This window comes from Myodes glareolus, chromosome 5 (genome assembly GCF_982192425.1).
Source record: "Myodes glareolus chromosome 5, mMyoGla1.1, whole genome shotgun sequence".
Classification (NCBI taxonomy): domain Eukaryota; kingdom Metazoa; phylum Chordata; class Mammalia; order Rodentia; family Cricetidae; genus Myodes; species Myodes glareolus.
Genome location: NC_142030.1, coordinates 13,455,416 through 13,477,153, shown reverse-complemented (window position 1 = coordinate 13,477,153; position 21,738 = coordinate 13,455,416). Strand labels below are relative to the sequence as shown.

Sequence of the window (21,738 nt, the reverse complement as noted above, 5' to 3'; positions counted from 1 at the left end):
GTTTTTTTTTTGTTGTTTGTTTGTTTGTTTTTGGTTTTTTGGTTTTTTGAGACAGGGTTTCTCTGTAGCTTTGGAGCCTGTCCTGGAACTAGCTCTTGTAGACCAGGTTGGCCTCGAACTCACAGAAATCTTCCTGCCTCTGCCTCCCGAGTGCTGGGATTAAAGGCGTGCGCCACCACCGCCCGGCTCACTCAGTGTTTCTACTTCCCATGTTGCCCATGGCAGAAGCATATGTGCACATGTCTAATCCATACTATAAAAACGCCAAACCACATTTTCCATCAACATTTCAATGATTTTAAGTATGAAACTATATTTGTTCATATATAATGAGGATTATGTCTTCATTGCAGAAAACCTCCAATGAGCTAAAAAGTGTGCTGCCCGCTTTAGACAAGGCAATTGTGGCTCTAAATGCCCTGGATAAAAGTGATATTTCTGAATTAAGGTGAGTCATTGTCTCTTTTGAGTTAAAATGCCTCTGAATATCAGGATAAAAATGTGTGGTAAAAGTCTGCATTCCAATTTTTATTGACTAATTTGGATACATTTATTATTATAAATTTCTCTTTATGCATGGTATTTATCATGTTATTGGTTTAAGTATTTATGTATTATTGTATTATGTATCATGTTATTGGTTTAAGCATTCCAATATTTATGGGTCCTTAAGAGAAAATCACCACCCAGCTAAAAGTGTGAGCCATTTATTATCAACTAAATTGCCATCTCTGCTATGTAACACTTCCCATCCTAAAACAGTAAAGTCCAGCATTATCTGAACTGCAATAAGAACACAGCGTTGATTCCCCAGCCCTCATTTTAGGGTGACTTGGAACCCGCCAAGAAACACGGGAGACTGCAGTGCCAACACACACCTCAAGGAGGCGCTGCGGGAGCGTTTCTCCCTGATGTGTCTTTTCCAAACAGTATCCTGGTGTGTGAAAAAAAGGGACTGAAGAAAAATAGCCAAGAAAGCCCTGAAAGAAATGAACTATGGCAGGGTACAAAGGCTTGAACTTTTAGATCCGGATCTTAAGTTTTAGGTCTTTTTTTTTTTTTGAGGGGGAGCGGGGGTTCTGTGCTGTGTAGCCCTGGCTGTCCTGGAACTCAATCTGTAGACCAGCCTGGCCTCGAACTCAAGAGATCTGCCTGCATCTGCCTCCCAAGTGCTGGGTTTAAAGGTATGTGCCTCCACACCCAGCCTGTGTGGGGATATTTTTAATTTGAGGCTTCCAAGTCAACAGTGGAAATCTCTAAGTATCCTATCTCCAAGCATGGCAAATATTGCATTGTTCTTAGGAAGTAGTGTCTTAAGGGGCTGGAGATATGGTTCAGTCGTTAAAAGCACTGACTGCTCTTTCAGAGGACCCAGGTTTGGTTCCCAGTATCCACGTAACTCATAACTATTCGTAACTCAGTTCCAGGGGATCTGACACCATCTTTTGGCTTCCATGAGCACCAAGTACTCATGTGATGCACAAAAACATACATGCAGGCAAAGCACCCATACATGTAAAATAAATGTTTGAAAAGATTTTAAGACAGTAGTGTTTTAACAAAGGACATGAGAGCACAGGGCAAGCCCACCATTACATTCCTCTGTATGTGCATGCGCTGAAATCACAGGCATGCACTGCGGGGCTCAGCTTCTCACATATGAGTGTCGGGAATCTTTAGGCTCATGCAGCAAGAACTTTACCGACTGAGTCATCTCTCTAGCCCCAACCTCATCACATTTATGTTACATTATTAACAGCAGATAAGAGCCTTTTCTAGCCAAGTTCATCTGCCTAACGCTGATGGTCAAGGGCACAGAGAACAGCAGGCAACTGAGTTCTCGAGACCCTCACCCACAAACTTTCCCACTCAGTCATTTACTCTCTCACTGACAAACCTGTTGAGTGCACACCATGTGACAGGCCTGTCCTAGGTGCGGCGGTCACCGCAGCCACCAGTGGGAAGGAACCCCTGCTCTGAGATGATGTTGTAGCAGAGAACAGAATGCTGTTTGGGGACGGGCAGCTGTGTGGCGAAAGCATGGCAGAGGAGTAAGAAACACACGCATCTTGGAAGTGTGTTCACTGGTTTTCAGGAACTACAAAAGACCAAGGTGGCAGGAGCTGTGAGATAAGGAGGTGTCAGGAGAAGGGGATGCAGACAGAAGGGCTTTGCATAGCGTCACTGGAGCCACGCCGTCCCAGCATAGCCCCCAAACAACCTGTACTTTGTGACTTCCTTCCAGCACGTCCTATTCATTTAACTTTTGTTCTGGTAGATATTACTGACAGAAGAGTTCAAATACCCAGTAGTTTTTTTTATATTATTAATTTTAAATATGTATCTGTTGAGGGGGCAGGATGTGTACACCTGAGTGCAGGTTCCCATGGATACCAGAGCATCAGATCCTGTGAAGTGACAGGCAGTTGTGAGCCACCCTGTGTGGGCACTGGGAACCAAACCTAGATCCTCTGCAAGTAGAGCACATGCTCTTAACCACCAAGGCTTCTCTCTCTAGTGACGTGTTTCAAGAACAATGAAATGCTGTCTGGAGTCCTGCCACTTCCTCCCTACCCAGAATGCACCTGAGCTTCCATCGATGCAGCAGGGATGGTGGGTGAGGGTCCGAGTGGGCAAACACAGAACAGTCACACTGAAGGTCCCAGCCCAGTGACGATCTTTCTCACACTGGGAAATCCCTTTCCTCTGCCTTGGAACGGCAAGCGCTGTGTGGACCAGAATTCCCTTCGTTCTTTCCTATACTGGATTGCTTGTAAAGAGACTCCCTTTTGATGTTACTAATGTAGCTAGAAACTGGTTGGGACATAACCAAAAGTGATTTGCAATGTTGTAGTCATGATCCTTTTATTCTAACTGTAGAGAGAGATCCCAACATATCCCTCTGCCCCATAGTTTTTCTATCAGTAACCTTAGCGCTGCCGTGAGGATAAAGAGAAGTTACAAGATGTGCATAGGGATAGTCAGGGACAGTCCTTAAATCTCAAGGGCAGGGCTGACTTGCGTGTGCACAACGTCTCTGGCGTGGTCATCAGAAGGTCAACTAGAAAGACACAGGAAGGTTCCTGGATTAAAATGAGTCTGCAGTGGGTACTTTTGTAACCAAAAGAATTAGTCTCTAACTCAAATGATTTTCAGATTTGAATTTTATGCATTTAGTCTTCCTAAAGCAAAGATATCCATGTACTAAAGGCATTCATTTTAAAAAAAAAAAAAGTAATAGTAAAATGCCTCTATGTTGACTGGAACTTCTTATAGAATGCTTGTTAGAAATACGTATGCATGCATGGTGTCTCTTGTATGGGAAAATTGGACTTAGCTGTGTGCATGAGTGCATGCCTGTGTGTGTGTGTGTGTGTGTGTGTGTGTGTGTGAGAGAGAGAGAGAGAGAGAGAGAGAGAGAGAGAGAGAGAGAGAGAGAGCATGAAAGCAGAAGGGCGATATTTGGAGAAAGGAGGAAAGCCAGTGGGAGAGGAGACAGGACACAAAGGGCACTGGGAGAGAGTAAGAGCAATCTGCAAACCACACATAGGAAAATTTCATAATGAAACCCATTGTTTTCTAGGCTATGGACCATGTAGTGTAGATAGTCTAAAAGACTGTGTGTGTAATGATTTTCATCATGCTCACCCTGTCTTTCAGAGTGTATGCACGCCCCCCCTTCCTCGTCCTGACAGTCATGAATGCTGTGTGTATCCTTCTACAGAAGAAGCCTAACTGGGCAACAGCCAAACTGCTGCTTTCTGAAACCAGCTTCCTAAAGAAACTGATTAACCTGGACAAGGACAGCATCCCTGATAAGGTGAAACACGGTTAACTAGCGAGCACATGGTGGGTGTATCCCATCTCTACAGTCTACAGACTCTAGCAGAAGTGCTAACATCGGTTATGAATTACAAGTGAAAATAAAATGGATTTAAGAATGAAATGTATTGCAGGTGGAAAACAGTAGTAAGAGCTAAAAGAGGGAGCTGGCAAGATGATAAAGGGGTGAAGGTATTCATCACCAAGCCTGATAACATGAGTCTGCTCCCCAGAACCCACATAATAAGAGAGAACTGACTCCCACAAGTTGTCCAAAGACAACCTCATGTGTGCCCTGGTACATATGTGTGCATACACACATACACACACATACCTGCATGCATACACACACACATGCACGGACTTAATAAATACTAAAACAAGAACAGGAGGGCACAAACAAGAACAGGAGGGCACAGTCTCTTATGAAAGTGTTCTTCTACAGTCCTCATTTTAAACATTAGCAGCTAATCATACTTAACCGGCAAGGTATGGTGGTCTGTGTCACCAGGAAGCACAGAGTTCCACACAAGAAAGATGATGTTTTGGGAAGAATGTCAGTGGTGGTATTCATTCATGAATTAATATAACAATTTGTTCTCTAATGAATAATTAACAAATACGGTCTCCTGTGGCTTTGTTTAAATACATCTAAAAAGAATCACTCTTATAAAACAGTAATTAAAAGCCTAACAGCATTCAAAATAATCAGAACGTATTAATAGTGGCAGGTTAGGAGGAACCACCAACATCTGAGTTATTCAGGAAACTGGTGCTGTTCCCAGGCAAGAGAAGAGATGCCCAGCCAGAAAGCAGGAAGGAATCCAAGTCTAAGAAAGACACTATACCATTTACAGCTCATAAAGGCAGATAAGGAATTCTGTGTACTTAATTATAAATCAAATGGTATCATTAAGCCAATAGGCCACTTGGGGGCAGGACATCATCCCCTCACAGTAGAGTGCACCAAGGGAATGAGGGAAGTTCCTTTTAAGTATTAGCAAAGTCACTGCGACAGTGACAGGTGTTTAGTAGAAAGACTCCCTCTGGTGCCCAACATGGGGCTCAAACCCACAACCCTGAGATTAAGAGTCTCATGCTCTATTGACTGAGATAGATAAGAGTAAGTAGCTGGCTGTTTTGCTTTTCTGATCTTCAAGTTGAACCCCAATATCAGTCTCTGAAATTTTATTTGTTATGCCACATTTAGTGCCCAATGTGGGGCACCAACACGTGGGACAAGGCAGGATAGAAACTTATGTCAGCATCCCTCCATCCACAGCCACTCTGAGCACTAGATACAACTGTAATGTCTTCAATTGAAGTAGAAGAAAATCATCCTTAGGGAAATTAATCATTCTAATGTACATTGCATGGAATACATTCTCCCTAGGTGTTCCTGAAGCTCAGGAAGATCTTAAATTTGCCTGATTTCAACCCCAAAAAGATTGCTCTGGTTTCTGTGGCTTGTTGCTCCATGTGTCAGTGGGTGATAGCCTTGAATGACTACCACGAAGTTCAGAAGGTACTCCTCGCCTCCTCTGTGTGATCTGCAGGGACACAGCATAGCTCCTAGTAATTTGTAGTTAGCAGGGCTCAGGTGGACCTCTGTAAAAAGAATGCCTACTGAAGTCCATGTTTTCATATGCTATGCTAATCCCATAGATTGTTTCCTTTATTCTATGAAAGCTATGCTACATTTCTATTTGTTTGATTTAATATTTTGTCCATAGCAAACTGATTCCCTTATGTGCATATATATAAATTTCATATATAAAATAGAGGAAATTTTATCTTAAAGACTGATATCTATAAGTGTCTCTCAAGCATAAGACATTTTAAACCATAAGCCTAACTGTTTAACCCCTGGATGTTTGACTCCCATGAAGGTGGTGGGCCCTAAGCAGGCACAAGTGGCTGAAGCTCAGAATGTCCTTCGAATCGCAAAGCAAAGGTTGTCTGAAAAACAAAGAGGTTTGCTACTAGTAAGCTTTGGGGTCCTAAGTTTTTGTTTTGTTACTTGTTAAATCCTCACTGCCTTTAAGAAGTACATAACATTGCCAAGGAAAGTCAACCAATACCTCAGGGGTGAGGGTATTGCTCAGAGACAGAACCTTGACCAGTAGCATGTGGGCCTGAAAGCCCACCCCCAGCACAGCAAGGGCGGGGTGTGGAGAAGCCATTGTCTCAGTAGAGCATAGTAATCAAAAATAAAGGTATAATTAGGAGAGTGATGTGAGGACTAAGTAAATAATACAGATGAGACATGTGAAGCTCTCCATCCATTATATGGGAATGATAATTAACACAGTGTTAATTACCATCATCATATAATACCGTCTCACCACCTTTCTCTTGTTATAACTTCAGCTCAGCAGCGGTGGCGCACACCCAAGCTATAGTTGACTCCATTGGCTTTATGCCCTTTATGGGAATGCCCTCCTGTTTTATACTTTTTTCCATTTCAAATATATACCCTCTGTCCATCTGGGTCTTAATGTAGAAAATGCTTCTAAAAATTGTAGAGAACTCTGGGAAACAGGCCTAGAACTCAGCAATCTCTCTTGCCCTCATCAGAGCACCCCTTACGAAGTATAGTGTCCCCACATGACTGTATGCTGAATTTCATGGATATGCCCTGTACTTAAATAGCTGCATCTTGGGTAGTGAGGACGACAGGAGAAATGAAGCGAGGACGCTGTCTCAAAGTGTTAACAAGAGGCTGCGGGGATGGCAGAGATGGCTCATCATTGCTCTTACAGAGAACCTGAGTTCCAGTCCCAGCTTCCGTGTTAGTCAGCTTCAGGGGACCCCCATGCTCTTTTCTGGCCCTCATGGGCACCTGCATGGATGTGTACATACCTACACACACACACACACACACACACTTAAAAATTAATCCTACCACAGAACTATATCTCCAGCCCATAATATATATTATTTTACAAAATTTTTTAAATTTAGTTTCATACTTTTATAAAGATAATATCTAAAACATAAGGAAAAATTACAGATCAAACTAAATACAATTCTGTATATACTATTATAACATGTATATATAAAGTGTTACATAATAATTATATATCATACCTGCACAATTATATCTATATATATTTATATATTCATGCCATATTCAAGATTCTATGCTAAGCCCTCTGTATTAGCTTATTATTTCAAAAATCTGACATAATCAAATTAACCTTTTTTGATTCTGATTTAGTCCATAGCCATTTGACCAAAGCAGCATGCTTTGGGCCCATGGAACACAGTACAGTGTGGTGGAATTGGGGGGGGGGGGGTCTGTTCACTTCACAGTAAACAGAAAGCAGGAAGGGGAGTGGTAAGAAGGGCAGGCTGCCGATTACGTCACTTCCTTCCGCTAGGACTCACCTGCTGAAGCTTGAGACCCCTCCTAACTGCTGCATGTTGGGGAACAGGCCTTCAGCACATGGGCCTGTGCAGAATATTTCATACGTAAATCTTAACATCAGTGTGTTTCCTGTAGGTAACCGAGGGACCTTCTCAGACTTACTTCATCCTTCCACCCTGACTCGTTTATTCCTCAGATCTGCTCGGCATTTTGGAGTGGGAAAAGTTCAGCCATTTTCTTTCTTCTATTTCTTTATTTTGGAAACAGAAGCCTAAGATGACCCTGAACTTAGGACCCTCAGTCCTCTAGCTCCCGAGTGTAGGCGTGTGCAGATGCATCTGGTTTTACACAACACTGAAGATTAATCCCAGATAGCCTTGCAGCATGGCAAGCATGCCACCAGCTGAGCCACATGTCCAGCCCTCAGCCATTTTCTTTAGAGAATAATTTAGTTATGGCATAGAGTTATCCTTGTGAATAGTGAATTAGAAAGTGATGACTCTACCCATACTTAGGACTGCAGGAAGGGCTTCTGCAGAAAGCAGGTGGCATCTCACACAGCACCTCAGGGCTCAGAGACCTGCTTGCTTCTGCGCGTACATCTCAATCACGTAGCCTATGTGGGGAGCTTTTCTAGGCCATGAAAGGGAAGTAGTTACGCGCTAAGACAAGTGTAAACTGAGACATTTTTCTCAATGATGAGTTTATTGTCTTTCAGATTGAAGAACATTTACATTTTTTACACACCTCCTACAAAGATGTTGTTGCTGAGAAGCAACAGCTAGCTTACCGGAAGAAGCTGGCCACCAAGCGGCTGCAGTGTGCCTCAGTCCTGCTCACTGTCCTGGAAGACGAGAAGGCACGGCCTCCCTTAGCTTCTGATCTCCTTTCCTAGTTCTCTGGAATCCGCTTGCCCTTCACTCCTGTTAATCTGTACTCCACTGCCCAGAAAGATCCAGAAAAGCAGAGGAATCCTGTCTGCTTGTTAGTCAGGGCTCTTCTCTCCTGTTGCTAAGAAGACAGCAGCACGTTTCTCTCTGATGGGGGCGGGGTCTTTCAGTGGCCACATTGTGAGGTCCCCCCCCCCCCCCCGCAGCCTGGAAGAATGCAGGTTAAGGAACTGAGTTTGGGTCCTCAGCACCCATTTAAAACTATATCAGTCCCCCAGGGCTGAAGGGAAGAAACCAGCGGGTCCTGGGAGCTTGCTGGCCAGCTAGGATAGCCCCAGTTGGTGAGCTCCAGGTTCAGTGACCTTGTCTCCAGAAAATTAAATAAATAAATAAATAATAGCAATAGGAGTAGGCTAGGGAGGTTGCTAAGTGGTAAGAACACTGCTGGGTGAGCATGAGAATCTAAGTTCAGGTCCCCAACAACCACATAAAAAGCTGGGCATGGCTGTTGTGCAGGCATGTAACCCCAGTACTGTGAGGGACAGAGACAGGACTATTGCTGAGGGTGTTTTGGCCATCAGTCTAACCAGGTTCAGTGAGAGACCCTTTCTCAAGGGAATATTGGTAAAGAGTGATGGAACAGGACAGCTAAGGTCCTCCTCTACTTTCCACTGTAGGCCTGCACCTGTGGCATACACACGCATGCTCGCGCGCGCACACACACAGCCAAAATAGTCAAATAAGGTGTGGAGAACACTAGAGGAAGATGCCCAGTGTATGCATGCACACACAAATATACACCACACACATAACACATAAATATTTAAGTAATTATCAACTCAATAAACTGATTTTTCTTTTAACATTTAGATTCGATGGCAAGAAACAATCAAGGAAATAGACAAGAAGCTGAAAGCCATCTGCGGTGACATACTCCTTTCCTCCGCCTGCATTGCCTACAGCGGAGCCTTAACGCCAGAGTTCCGCCAGCCGGTGATGCAGAAATGGGAGGGCTTCTGCGCTCAATACAAGATTTCCTTGTCATCCAATTTTTCCTTAATGGAAGTGATGGCAGAAAAAAATGAGGTAGTAACGTAATTCTATTATCCAGTTAAGAGACCTTTGTTGGTGGTTGGTTTGCGGGAGGGTGTGTTGGGCGTGGATGTTTTCCCTAAATTGCTGTGACAAGTGAAAATACTGAAGCCTTTTATTCTTTCTTTTTTAACTTGTAGAATGAACGCCTCTATTTGTCATATCTCTCCTGTTTCTCATTCTCTAATAAAATCCACAAAATATTCTTTTTCCCATTGTAATCCTAACAGCCTGTCATAATGAGTCTAGCCACTTTCTCTCTCTCAAACTCCCTTCAGTAACAAAATTAGTATAGTTATTGAACCATGGGTGCATTTGTAGCCACAGCCGAAAGCACAGACCTATACTTTCCAATAGATATCTATTGTCCATTTATATAAGTCCTTTGTGAATGTTTAAAGGATTAAAAAAAGATAAATGCCTTCTACTATTTAATCCTCATCATTTTAGGTTAGTTAAATGAACCTTACAACCTATGAGGTTTCAGAAGGAAATAGCTTCTCCATTTCCCAATGACTAACCATCTAAACACATCATTGACTGCATTAGATGTGTATAAACTCAATGCTCCAATTAAAAGTCTAAAATTGTAAGAGCACATAATAGTTTACACCAAAGCCCAGAACAGAAGCCACGTGTTATTTAGAAAGACCACATCTAAAACATTAAGACTGGGGACTTTTTAAAAGGCAGAAAATGTCCCACAGATGACAAATGAAGATGAACCAGTCTCCAAGGCCCAGAAAGGAGTACTAACATCACAGCTTACCGTGCACCAGGAATGGGTTTCATTCTCCAGAACTATATTAATAATTCTAAACTTGTCTATTGATAACATGACTTCAAATATTAAGCAAACATTTTTTAATTTATTCTCTCATTTTACATCCTGACATCAGTCCCCCCTCCTCTCATCCCATTCCTTTCCCCCACCACCCCTCCGTCCCCCCAATCCACCCCTTCTCTGTTTCTGTTCAGAAAGGGGCAGGCTTCCCACGGATGTCAATGTATCATGTCAGCATAGCACATCAACCTGAGGAAGGACTAAGCTCCTCCCCTGTAGTAAGACTGGGCAAGGCAACCCAGTATAAAGAATAGGTTCCCAAAAGACAGCCCAAGTATTAGGGACAGGCCTGCTCCCGCTATTAGGAGACCCAAAAGTAGACCAAGCTACCTAACTATCACACATATGTAGAAGGCCTAGGCCAGTCTCACGCAGGCTCCTTGGTTGATGGTTCTGCCTCTATGATCCCTTATGAGCCCAGGTAAGTTGATTCTGTGGTTTCCCTTGTGATGACCTTGACCTTCTTGGCTCGTGCAATCCTTCCCCTCTCTCCTCTTCCCTGCTCAGCCCAGTTAAACACACATTTCAAAAGTAAAAACTACAGAGGAAACAGATACCCTATTGAAGTAGTTTGAATGAAATGTCCTCCACGGGCTCATGTATTTAAATACCGAGTCCCTAGTTGGTTGCAGGTTTTGGAGAAGTGTAGAGGGGCAGCCTTGCTGCAGGAAGTCATCACTAGAGCATGCTCTGAGGGGAAAGGGCTTTGCTACTCCAGTTTTCTCTCCAGCTTCCTGTTCCAGCCACCAGGCCCGCTGCTTACTGCCATGCCCACCCCCCATATGGATGCATAATGGTCACCAAGCTCTTCCTCCCATAAGTCACCTTGGTCCAGGGGTTTTGTCATAGCCGAGAGCAGATTGTTGCTGTGAGCAACCTACCATGCTTTTTTTTTTTTTTTTTTTGGTTTGGTTTTTTGAGACAAGGTTTCTCTGCAGCTTTGGAGCCTGTCCTGGAACTAGCTTTTGTAGGCCACACTGGCCTCAGACTCACAGAGATCCACCTGCCTCTGCCTCCCGAGTGCTGGGATTAAAGGCATGCATCACCACTGTCAGGTGCCATGCTATTCTTTTATAGGACTGTGGAAGACTCTGGAACTTCAAGCTAGAAAAGTAGTTGAATGTTATCGACGGAGATGGTCCAGGCTGATAGGTAACAGGCAGTCATCTCCACCCAACAACAGGAACACTTAAGTCTCTTCTCAGGTTCCTTGTTATTCTTTTATATTCCCATCATGCAGAACTCAGCAGCACGCAGTTCCTCGTAGGCTGACCCACCCACACGAGAAAGACCCTTTCTTTCATCTAGAACTGAAAGTCTCCACAGGTTCTCCCAGAGAAGCCCCACTCCTTTGGCTGGGAGTGTCCCTGGTATCCTCTGCCTTCCCTCACCTCCTCAGGCTCCACCGACTTCTAAGACAACGGGGAGACAGAAATGGGGGGAAAGATGGGGCCCTGAAAAGAGTGGGGGGGCTCATCAAGGCAGAGCTAGCCTGAGCTGAGTCCGAGATGTGCACCTGGTTCTGCTAGTGTGGCTGCAGGTACATCACTGGACTTTCAGCTTCTCCATCTGAGAAACTGTAGTGTGGGTAGTTTTTTAATGAGGTAATGAATACATGTGCTTGAGAGGTGGTGGGCGTGCGGTAGTCACTGCTGTTAGTTCCCACGGCTCTGCCTGACTGTGTTTCCTATGTGTCTAGAGCCTGAGAGTCCTGGAAACCAATCCCTGGCTGTTTGCTCTGTTTCCACAGTGTCTTAAGTCACTCGGAACAAAAATCCAACTTTTTAAAAATTGTTTGTTCCCTTATTCCTTTCAAGGATTGTTTGTCTAAAGCAATGATTGTTTAAGATCCTTTGTGACCCCTTTACAGGACCTAGGGCTGTGTAGAAGTTTCTGAGCTAGTGTTTCCATCCCAGATCCGCCGATGGCATAATCAAGGGCTGCCTCTCGGCCAGCACTCAACTGAAAATGCCATCTTGATGAAGAGTACCCAGCAGTGGCCACTGGTGATCGACCCACACAAGCAAGCACTCCACTGGATCCGTCAGATGGAAGGGCCCCAGCTGCAAGAGATTTCTGCTAAAGACAGCAATTACCCACAAATTATTAAAAGCGCCATGCAAGTGGGAGCCTGTGTCCTCTTGCAGGTATTTTGGACGACATCTCCTGATTCCTTCTTTCTCTTCTTTCTATCGCATCCTTGTCATGTGCAATGAACATAAAGGGAGAAGTTTTAAGTGTCCAGGATCTTTGTCAAACAAATGTATACATAATTACATTTACATGTGTGTACTATATATGTGCACACATGCACATAGCTTAGCGCTCTTACACCTGTCTTTCTCTGATGGTATCAACTATGTCTTTTCAACTGATTTATTTAAGATGATTTTTTATTTGTGTCTGTTGGACTTTTTCAGCACGCCCCTGAAACATTCCCTCCCAGGTTGATGGCAATTCTAAAGAAGGATATTTGCCAGAAAAGAGGGCAATATTACATCAGAATCGATGATGTTGAGATTGAATACAGTGAAAATTTCAGGTGATGTCTCTCAGAGTCAAATCCAGTCCTGTGTTTTAGTTTTTAAGATAAGGAACATCACATCGTCCTGATGAGGGGGATCTTGAGGAAAAAGAGCAGTTGTATCATGGTCATTCCATTTGGGTTTCATGGGTTGTGGCTGTCACCCATTTTCAGAGAGTGAGTTTGAACCATGTTGTCAGCCTGTATCTGATGGTGGCTGTGGCCCCCACTCAGTCCAGAGGACTTTGATTTAAACCCCTTGACCAACACCACACAGACATGATAAACTTTGGCCACTTTACAAAACAAAAACCAAGCCGCGAGTGGCGGCTCAGCCAGTGCTTGCTATGCAAGCATGAGCACCCGGGTCCGGAACACACATGTGTAGAGGGTGACATACCCCTGTAGTCAGCTCGGGGAGGGCAGAGACGAGCCGATCCCTAGAGTCCAGTGGTCTGTCATCCTCGCCAACTGACAGATGCTGCCTCAGAAAGTAAGGTGGAGAGCATTTGAAGAAAGTCAGTCTGTAGACACGCACATATAAATTCATATTTAAAATTCAGAACAAGAAAATTTTGCCCAGGGAGGTAGAAGCACTTGAGGGAAAATGGAATCCTTAACAACGAAGACTTCTTCACTTCAGATGAGCTCATGGAGGACTGGGCTCCTCGACAGTTGACATCCAGTCCACCAAAGTCACTGGGGCGAGTGGACTCAGAGGTCCTTTGTCTCTTGAATTCAAACAGAATTCAAGACAAATTGTGTGGGAAACAGCGAGGGTGATTTTTGGAGAGAGATTTATTCTGGGTTTCTGGGTGAGACACAAGAGACAGGACTCAAGCAGAGTTCTCAGATAACAAGAACAGGGGGGCTCATCTAGGTCACCCACCCACCCCATCACAGGGGGTTCACGTGCCTCGGTAAACTTTAAGAAAGAAGCAAGGAGCCAGAACAGGATTTAATGGCCCTGATGTTTCTGGTCCCCGGCCAGGACAGAAGTGTTGTGAGAACCAAGGCCACCCTGGCTTCTAGCCAAGGACAAGAATCAGAACTGCTCATTTTTGAAGTCCCTGTCCCCAGACCGCCTGGCAGGCTTCTCTGTTCTCTCAGCTGCCCAGAATCGGAGTTTCCTGTAGGAAGCCACCGCCTCCCTCCAGGCAACTTCATGAGGGGTTATTTTGTGGGAACATTTGACGGCCACAGAACACAGCTCCTGGGGAAGCCTATGGGCTGTGTGAGAGCTTTGTCTCTTTGTGGGCAGAGCCAGGGGAGTCATAGTAACGGTGGCCAACTGATTCCCAGAAAAGATGGCTCTCAGAGGGTGGGGAGGGGATGCTGTCTTAAAAGAGACTTGGAGACAGATCTCTACTCTCTCTGACCAAGCCTCAGCTTCACCTTTTAAAAGTGGAGTGAACATGGCCCTGCTCTTTTTAGTGGCTATAAAAACAAGACCTGGAATCTCATTCTTTCTCACTGCCTGCTCTAAACCACAACCACCCTTCCAGCCCTGCCAACCCTGGCTGCCTTTCCACCAGAAAGTCTACTAACTCCAAACCCCATTGCCTTACACCATCGGCCATGGAGAGCATTCTTTACAATGATGTAGTGGTATCAAAACTCTATGATCATTTGTGTTTACCCTGGCCTTAGGCCTAAATCTAGTAAGGATATAATTCATGGTAGTTTTAAAGTATTAAACACAGACTTGTTCACATAGTATAAACCAGAGGCATGTACTGAGCACAAAACTGAAAAATGAATCTTCACTTCCAGAAAAATACAGTTTATAGTATTTAAACATTTGGTATCATGTCATTCATTCTTCTGCCATTCTTTGAATAACTGGTGTCCTTCTCACTCTTAGGCTGTACTTGTCTACAGAACTAGACAACCCCCACTTTCTTCCGTCAGTTTATAACTTCGTTACTATTATCAACTTCACGGTAACATTCCAAGGCTTGCAAGATCAGCTCTTATCTACAGTAGTAAGTCACGAAGTTCCTCATCTGGAAAACCAGCGTGCCCAGTTGTTGGAGAGCATTTCCCTTGATGCTATAACTCTGGAGGAGCTGGAGGATAAAACATTGACCTTACTCCAGAAAACTGAAGGTGAGGAAGATACTGAGTGTGACCGGGAGACTTAAATGAAAGAAGAAAAAAACATAAGGTTATTTTCTGAACTAGTACCAAGAATGCCAAGGTTCTATTACTACCAGATAACCAGTGGGAAAGGGTGAGTCCCACCCATTCCTAAATTTCACATTGTAAATTTTGATATTCCTCAGTGTCCATGTTTGCTTAGCTCTTTCTATACCCATTTGACCAACAAACACTGCTCCTAAAATTTTAAGCAAACCTCGAGGACTGATTGACCCCTCCCAGTGCTATGTTCATACGACAGGCATCTTCTGTCTACTTAATGCAGCACTGACCAGACACCAGGTCACCAAGTGTTGATCCTAAAGGACCTTTTACAGAGAAACAATCACATGACTCTTAAATATCACATTAAAATATGGTATCTATGGAAAAAGAAGTCAAAATTGTTTTCCTCCTCCTGGAAGATAAGTAAGAATATTTTTATAGCAATAAACATAAGTTTATGCTAACCTCCTCCTGAGTCACGCTGATATAACTGCACCTAAATCAACTACGACAAAACAGTTTATCTGACTCTAAATGGGCTTCATGTTTTAATTTGTGTCTCATTAGGAAGCATTGTTTCTCAAATACATTAGTTCTCACGATTACATACAGAAATTCTCTATAAACTTATTGCACTTATTTCTCTTTTTAATATAAATATCAGTGAGCACTGTACACACTTAACTGACCCTGAACTTCACAGACAGGCTCTGGCTTCTATTGGCTTCTCTGTTCGGCTTTTTTTTAAAAAAGAAGGGCCTTTCTAAGTAGCCCAGGCTGGCCCCGAGGGGGCATTTCTTGTGCCTTAGGTGCCAGAGTCCTGGGATTGGAATCTGGCAGCACCACACCCAGGTGGATTTACTTTTACTATTCACTGCTGGTACTGTTTGTCTAGAAGTCAGGGCCTGGAGTAAAAGCCCGGTATCACCAGGAGGCTGGAGAGACGACCTGAAGAGAGGAGCACTGGCTGCTCTTTAAAGGGTCTGGGTTTGGTTCCCGGCACTGCCCTGGCAGCTCACAGCCATCTGTGACTCCAGTCCCAAGGGATCTGGTGCCCCATGTGGTACACAGACATACATGCAGGCAAAGCATCATACATGTAAAATAAAAATAAAATTTAAAAACAAAACTTATGAATAGTAGTAAGAACAGCTACAACATTTTGTGTCTCATAATGTCATGAGGTTTTTCTCTTCTTTCTTTTTATTTACCCTAAAGATCCTTCACAAATATATTATGGCTTCCAGTTTTGTGTTTTTGTGGAATTCCTGAGTGTATAAATGAGTGGATCGCTCACTGTGTCTTTCTCTTTTTTGTGTGTGCCTTTTCTTGGGCTCTTTCTTTTCTTTCTGCTTGTATTGTTTCTGTTTCTATTGTAACATGTTTATATTTTATTTTATTGTTATCCCTTAGAAGCCAGTTTGTTTTTTAATGAGAGACAAAAAGGGGGTGTATCCAGTGGGAGGGCAGCTCACAACTGTCTATAACTCGAAGATCTGACACCCCTCGCACAGAATAAGTGCAGCAAGACACAATGTACATAAAATAGGAATAGATAAATTATTTTTTAAAAAAGAAATATTAATCATTTCAAAACTATCTGAGTGACCCTTCCCTGGAGTCTATGCCCACACTTGAGTCAGCCTTACTTTTTCTAGGCTCCTCTTTTTCTCCTAAGTCTAATGTTTTAGTCTAAATTAAAATTTCTTAATAAAACTTCCAACTCTGCTTTACAATTAAAACCGACAAGAAGCCACAATAAAAAACTCTTGCAGAGCCCAGAGCTGGAAACAGCTACTTCCCATTTCAAAGGTTTTTGATTCAATTCATGTTTTGTTCATTTTTAGGAAGTGTATTAGATGATGAAGAAATCGTAGAAACTCTAAGAAAATCCAAAATGACTTCAAACGAAATTTCCAAACGAATCAAAGAAACAGAGAAAGCAGAACGTGAAATTGGAGCAACTCGCAAGAACTACCTCCCCATAGCCACACGGGGCGCCCTGCTCTACTTCGTGCTGGCCAGCCTCACGCAGGTGGAGTACATGTACCAGTTCTCCCTGGAGTGGTTCCGGCAGGTATTCGTTTTCTCTACAGTTTCCAAAACCAAAGAACAAAAGCCCGACTGGCAAACGGACGAAACAGCTCAGGAAAAAGTCAGTGAGATGAGCGTCTCAAATCAACAGAATCTGGAAAGTGGAAGAAATTCCTTGACCAACAATACTAAACAAGCAATCGATGTGCTGACGAGGAACGTGTTTAGGGTAAGCCGTCCTTATACCACGAGCTTTCCCAGCCCTGCCTCTCGGGCTCGGGTAACGGTTGTGGTTTCTGTAGGTGGTCTCTTCAGCTCTGTTTAATGAGCATAAACTCTGCTTCTCCTTCCGGCTTTGCACCACTATCATGAGAGAGAATGCCAGCGACGCTCTGGTGGCCAATGACATGGGATTTCTACCAGAGGAAGAATGGAACATCTTTTTATATTCTGGCATTTTGATAAATATTAAAGATATGCTACTATCCAAGCATCGACTGAATAGTAAGTAAAAATAATTTCTCTGGATATGATTTAAAAACAAACACTGAAATCTGTTTCCTTGTAAAATACGAAAAGATTTTGAGATTTACTTCTGCATTTAAGGTCAGATTCCATGTCGGCCTCACTAACGTGTGAACACACAGACATCAGATTCTTCATGTGTTTGTCTGTGAGAAAACATTTCACTACACAGTCAGGTTAGCCTAGAACTCGTGATCCTCCCAAGTCATTTTTGAGTGAGTGAAATGAATAAATAAATCACAGCCAGTTAAATTATGGTAGGCCAGGTGAGGCAGGCTATCTAGTGGTGGTGAAGAGGGACACACACATTGGTTACAATGCCATCAGGCCGCTTCATGCACAGTGTTTCTACTCTTGTTACTGAAAACTTGAGCCACAAAGCATGCCTATCTGGTGGTCTGAATGAAGACGGTGCCCAGAGGCTCATATGTTTGAATGTTGGTCCTCGGTGGAATTGTTTGGGAAGGATTTGGAGGTGTGGCTTTGTTGGATGAGCCGTGACACTCAGGGTGGGCTTTGGGGTTTCAAAAACCCATGCCAGGCTCAGTGTCTGTCTCTCTGCCTGGTAGTCAGGATATAAAGCTACTGCTCCATCTCCATGCCTGTCTACTTCCTTCCATGATGACCATGCACTAACCCGCTAAAACTGTAAGCAAGCCCCTAATTAAATGTTTTATTTTATGAGTTGGCTTGGTCACAGTATCTCTTCGCAGCAATAAAGCAGTGAGACACACACTTATCTGAAACACACAGGACAGTCACTTAATGACTGAATCCTTTAAGCCCTGTGATGTAGCAAAAATAACGCTAAAGGAAAATGTCTGACTCTAAATGAATAAAAACAGGAAGATCTCAGGATTGCAGACATGACTCAACAGTTAAGAGCATATACTCTTGCAGAGGACTCAAGTTCAGTTCCTAGTGTCCACATCAGGCAGCTCACAACTGCCTATAGCTCCAGTTCCATGGAGACCATGCTTGCCAGCACCTGCACACACAAGCACATATCCTCATGCAGGTAGACACCCCACACACATACACACACACACACACACACACACACACACACACACACACACATCAAACATTTTAAAAAATAAACATCTAAAACAGAAAGATCTCAGATCCGCAAAATAAGTTTCTACCTCGAGAAATGCTTTTTAAAGGAGCACCAAAGTGGATGTCTCATATTTTCTCATTTCAAAACATGTTAGAAACTGTCCTGCTATTGAATAGATTATAGTCACATAAAAACAGGTAAGTGGGGGCTAGAAAGAGCTCATTGGTTAAGAGCGTATATTGCTCTTGAAGAGGGCCCAAGTTTGGTTCCCAGCACCCACAGCAGGCAGCTCACAACCACCTGCAGCTAACTAGCTCAAGAAGCTCTGATGTCCTCTTCTGGCCTCTGTGAGCAACTCTTCTCAAATGCATGTGTGCACACATACATATACTTTTAAAATGAAAATAAATCTTTTTCTAAAAAATTCAATGGCATAGAATAAGGTGGTCCCAGATGTAGGATGGGGTCCAGGATGCTGGATGAGGTTCAGGATGCAGAATGGGGTCCAGGATGCAGGATGGGGGCCCAAGATGCAGGATGGGGGTCCAGGATGCAGGATGGGGGTCCAGGATGCAGGATGGGGGTCCAGGATGCAGGATGGGGGTCCAGAATGCAGGATGGGGGTCTAGAATGCAGAAGGTGGGTCCAAGATGTAGAATATGGGTCCAGGTTGTAGGATGTGGGTCCAAGTTGCAGAATTGGGTTCAGGATGCAGGATGTTGCTGCAGGATGCAGGATGTGGACCCAGGAACCATAAGTTAATGCTTATATTTGTGTTCAAATAATCAATACATGTATTGGGAAAACTGGATAAGCATATATAAAAGAATGAAGTTGGACCTTTATTTGTATCAAATATAAATATTAAGTCTAAATGGGTTAAAGAATTATATGTAAGACCTGAAACTATGAAAAGTCCTATCAGAGGGCCAGGGAGAGGACTCAGCTGAAGAAGTGCCTTCTGTGCAGCCATGAGGAACTAAGTTCAGATTTTCAGGGCCCACACTAAAAAGCCAGACACACAATGTGTTCTTGACAGTGATCTCTTTGACTTTTATGTGCTCCTGCTAGAATTGTAAATATGGAAAATGGAAAGACATTTCCTCAAAACATTAAAGATATAACAAATAAATGATTCAACAGTCCCAGTCCAAGCATACATCTAAAAAATTGGAAGACATAGTGCATAAGACATAGCCGTGCATTTACAGTAGCCGACAGGTGTATGCAGCCAAATGTCTACCAGTCGATAAACAAAATTTGACATGAATGCAATTGGAATGGAATTTAAAAGGAAATCCCATTACATATTACAGCATGGTTTAGCCTTAAAGACACTTGAATGAGATAAGACAGTCACAAAGATACACCCACAAGGCATCTGAAGAAAACAGCTCACTGAAACAAAATAGAAAGTTGGCCACCAGGAGCTTGGAGGAGGGCAAAGGAGGGGAGTTGTCTGGGTGTCGAACAGCTCTGGAGATCACTTTACACCGTGTGGATGTGCATAATACTGAGCTCTGTGCTGAAAATGGTTTAAATGACCAGTTTGGTTATGGAAGGAACAACATAACAAAACTTACCTAGTTAATGTGGCTGTCTATTTATTGTGGTGCTGGGAACAGAACTCGTGGCCTCATGTATGCTAGAGAAGCATCCTATTGAGTCTCCAGCCCTTCCAGCTGATTTTATATGAAATGGCTCTTTGCTCAACAACAAATACTTGGTAGTTATCTGTTCTGTAATGAGTCGCTTGAAGGTGAAGGATTCCTCTGTCCTGTGACCATTTTCCCTTCTCTATTATTAGGTATATTTGAAATACGGAGAAAGGAGCATCTCCAGTGGGTGTCGGACCTGAGGTGGAAGCAGTGCCAGTACATCAGCAGCCAGATGAAACCCTTCTCCCTTCTCTGCAAATCGCTCCTGTCAAACCAGTGGCAGTGGAACGCCTTCAGGGACGCGAAGGCTGTGTACTCTCTGATGGGCACACCTTTCTCCCCAGAAGGGCTTTCCCCTCAGGAAAGTCAGATATCACCACAGGAGGGTAGGGGCCTGAGCGCTTTAACCTAACCCTGACGAATGTGTGTTTGCGTGTGTCAATTTTCAGTGTGCAAAGGTAGATCATGGGAGGCAGGCCTAGCACTTGAAGGCAACGGCAGGCAGATCTCTCGAATTCAAGGCTACTCTAGTCTGTGGGAGAACCAGGGCTACACGGAGAAACCTTATCTTAGAAAAGGGAAGAGAAAAAAAGGCAGGTCACAACAAATGGAAAGGAGAGCATTGATACGGTCCAGTTGGCATGTTTGAGTCAGTACAAGGAAGTGGTTTTTATGAATTTCACTGTTCTAGGTGAGAAACTAGTGTGAGTTCTGAACTTTGGGAACATTAAATATATCAGCATATCATTATAGCACACTGGTTCTGAACCTGAGTTCTGCACTCTGATCTTCAGGCAAGCTTAATTTGTTAGATTATAAACAAAATATCACCACGGGAGTCTGTACAGGTTCCTCATCTTATATAACAGACATGTTCTAAACGTTACACAGGAGCTGGACATACAGCCCAGTGGGAGAGCACTTGCTCAACACGGCAAAGCCCTGGGTTTAATCCCCAGGACCACAAACAGAAGGAAAAAGAGTAAACCCAGGGAAGAACTGCACAGGATCTTTCTATTTGTTGGGTTTTTTGTTTTTTCAAGACAGGGTTTCACTGTGTAGCCCTGGCTGTCCTGAACTCAGTCTGTAGACCAGGCTGGCTTTGAACTCAGTGATCTGCCTTCCTCTGCCTCCCAAGTGCTGGAATTAAAGATGTCCGCCACCACTGCGCGGCACAAACAAGTTTTAAGGGCTGCCGTTTTGTCATATCCGCTCCTTTTTTTTCTTTCCTGCTTTGAACTCTGCTCCCCATTTTTCTTGCCCTTTTCTCTATGATACCCCAACTTGGGACACAGCCTAGCTTGTTTCCTACCACATATTTCTTCTACATTTTTGCCTGCAGAGTTTTGTCATAATGTACCATAATGTAGTCCAGTAACACCAATATTCTTACTCAAACTTCCCCTCTATCAGAAAGAGAATTCCAGAACTGAAAATGTTGGTCGGAGGGAACAATTCCCATGTGACATGTCCCTGCCAGGTTGATTTCTTTAAAAAAAAAAAAATTTTTTTAAAGTCTAAATTATGTATTTTCACGAGCAGTGTGCATGCCCAGTGTTTTAAATTTTTTTTATTATCTTTAATTAAGTGTGTGCATGTGAAGGCTGTACATGTGAGTGCAGTTGCCCACAGAGGCCAGAGATAGTGTGTGTTCCTGAAGCTCAAGCTAATTGGTGCTTGTGAGTCACCTGATGTGTGGGTGCTGGCATTCAAACTGGGGCTTTCTGGAAGAGAGTGTGTGCTGTAATTACTGAGCCATCTCTCCAGTTCACCT

General features: G+C 43.5%; 1 protein-coding gene across 1 annotated transcript in view; it reads left to right on the top strand.

Annotated features, from left to right (window-relative positions):
* Positions 1-21,738, top strand: part of Dnah14 (dynein axonemal heavy chain 14) — a 238,716-nt gene that overhangs the window by 180,095 nt on the left and 36,883 nt on the right. Inside the window, exons 61-72 of the mRNA XM_048439562.3 lie at positions 354-448; positions 3,661-3,820; positions 5,216-5,347; positions 5,712-5,807; positions 7,911-8,051; positions 8,953-9,168; positions 11,935-12,165; positions 12,439-12,560; positions 14,407-14,651; positions 16,535-16,950; positions 17,024-17,225; positions 20,114-20,350. Of these exons, the coding sequence (XP_048295519.3) occupies positions 354-448; positions 3,661-3,820; positions 5,216-5,347; positions 5,712-5,807; positions 7,911-8,051; positions 8,953-9,168; positions 11,935-12,165; positions 12,439-12,560; positions 14,407-14,651; positions 16,535-16,950; positions 17,024-17,225; positions 20,114-20,350 (2,293 nt within the window). The remainder of the gene's footprint in view (positions 1-353; positions 449-3,660; positions 3,821-5,215; positions 5,348-5,711; positions 5,808-7,910; positions 8,052-8,952; positions 9,169-11,934; positions 12,166-12,438; positions 12,561-14,406; positions 14,652-16,534; positions 16,951-17,023; positions 17,226-20,113; positions 20,351-21,738) is intronic.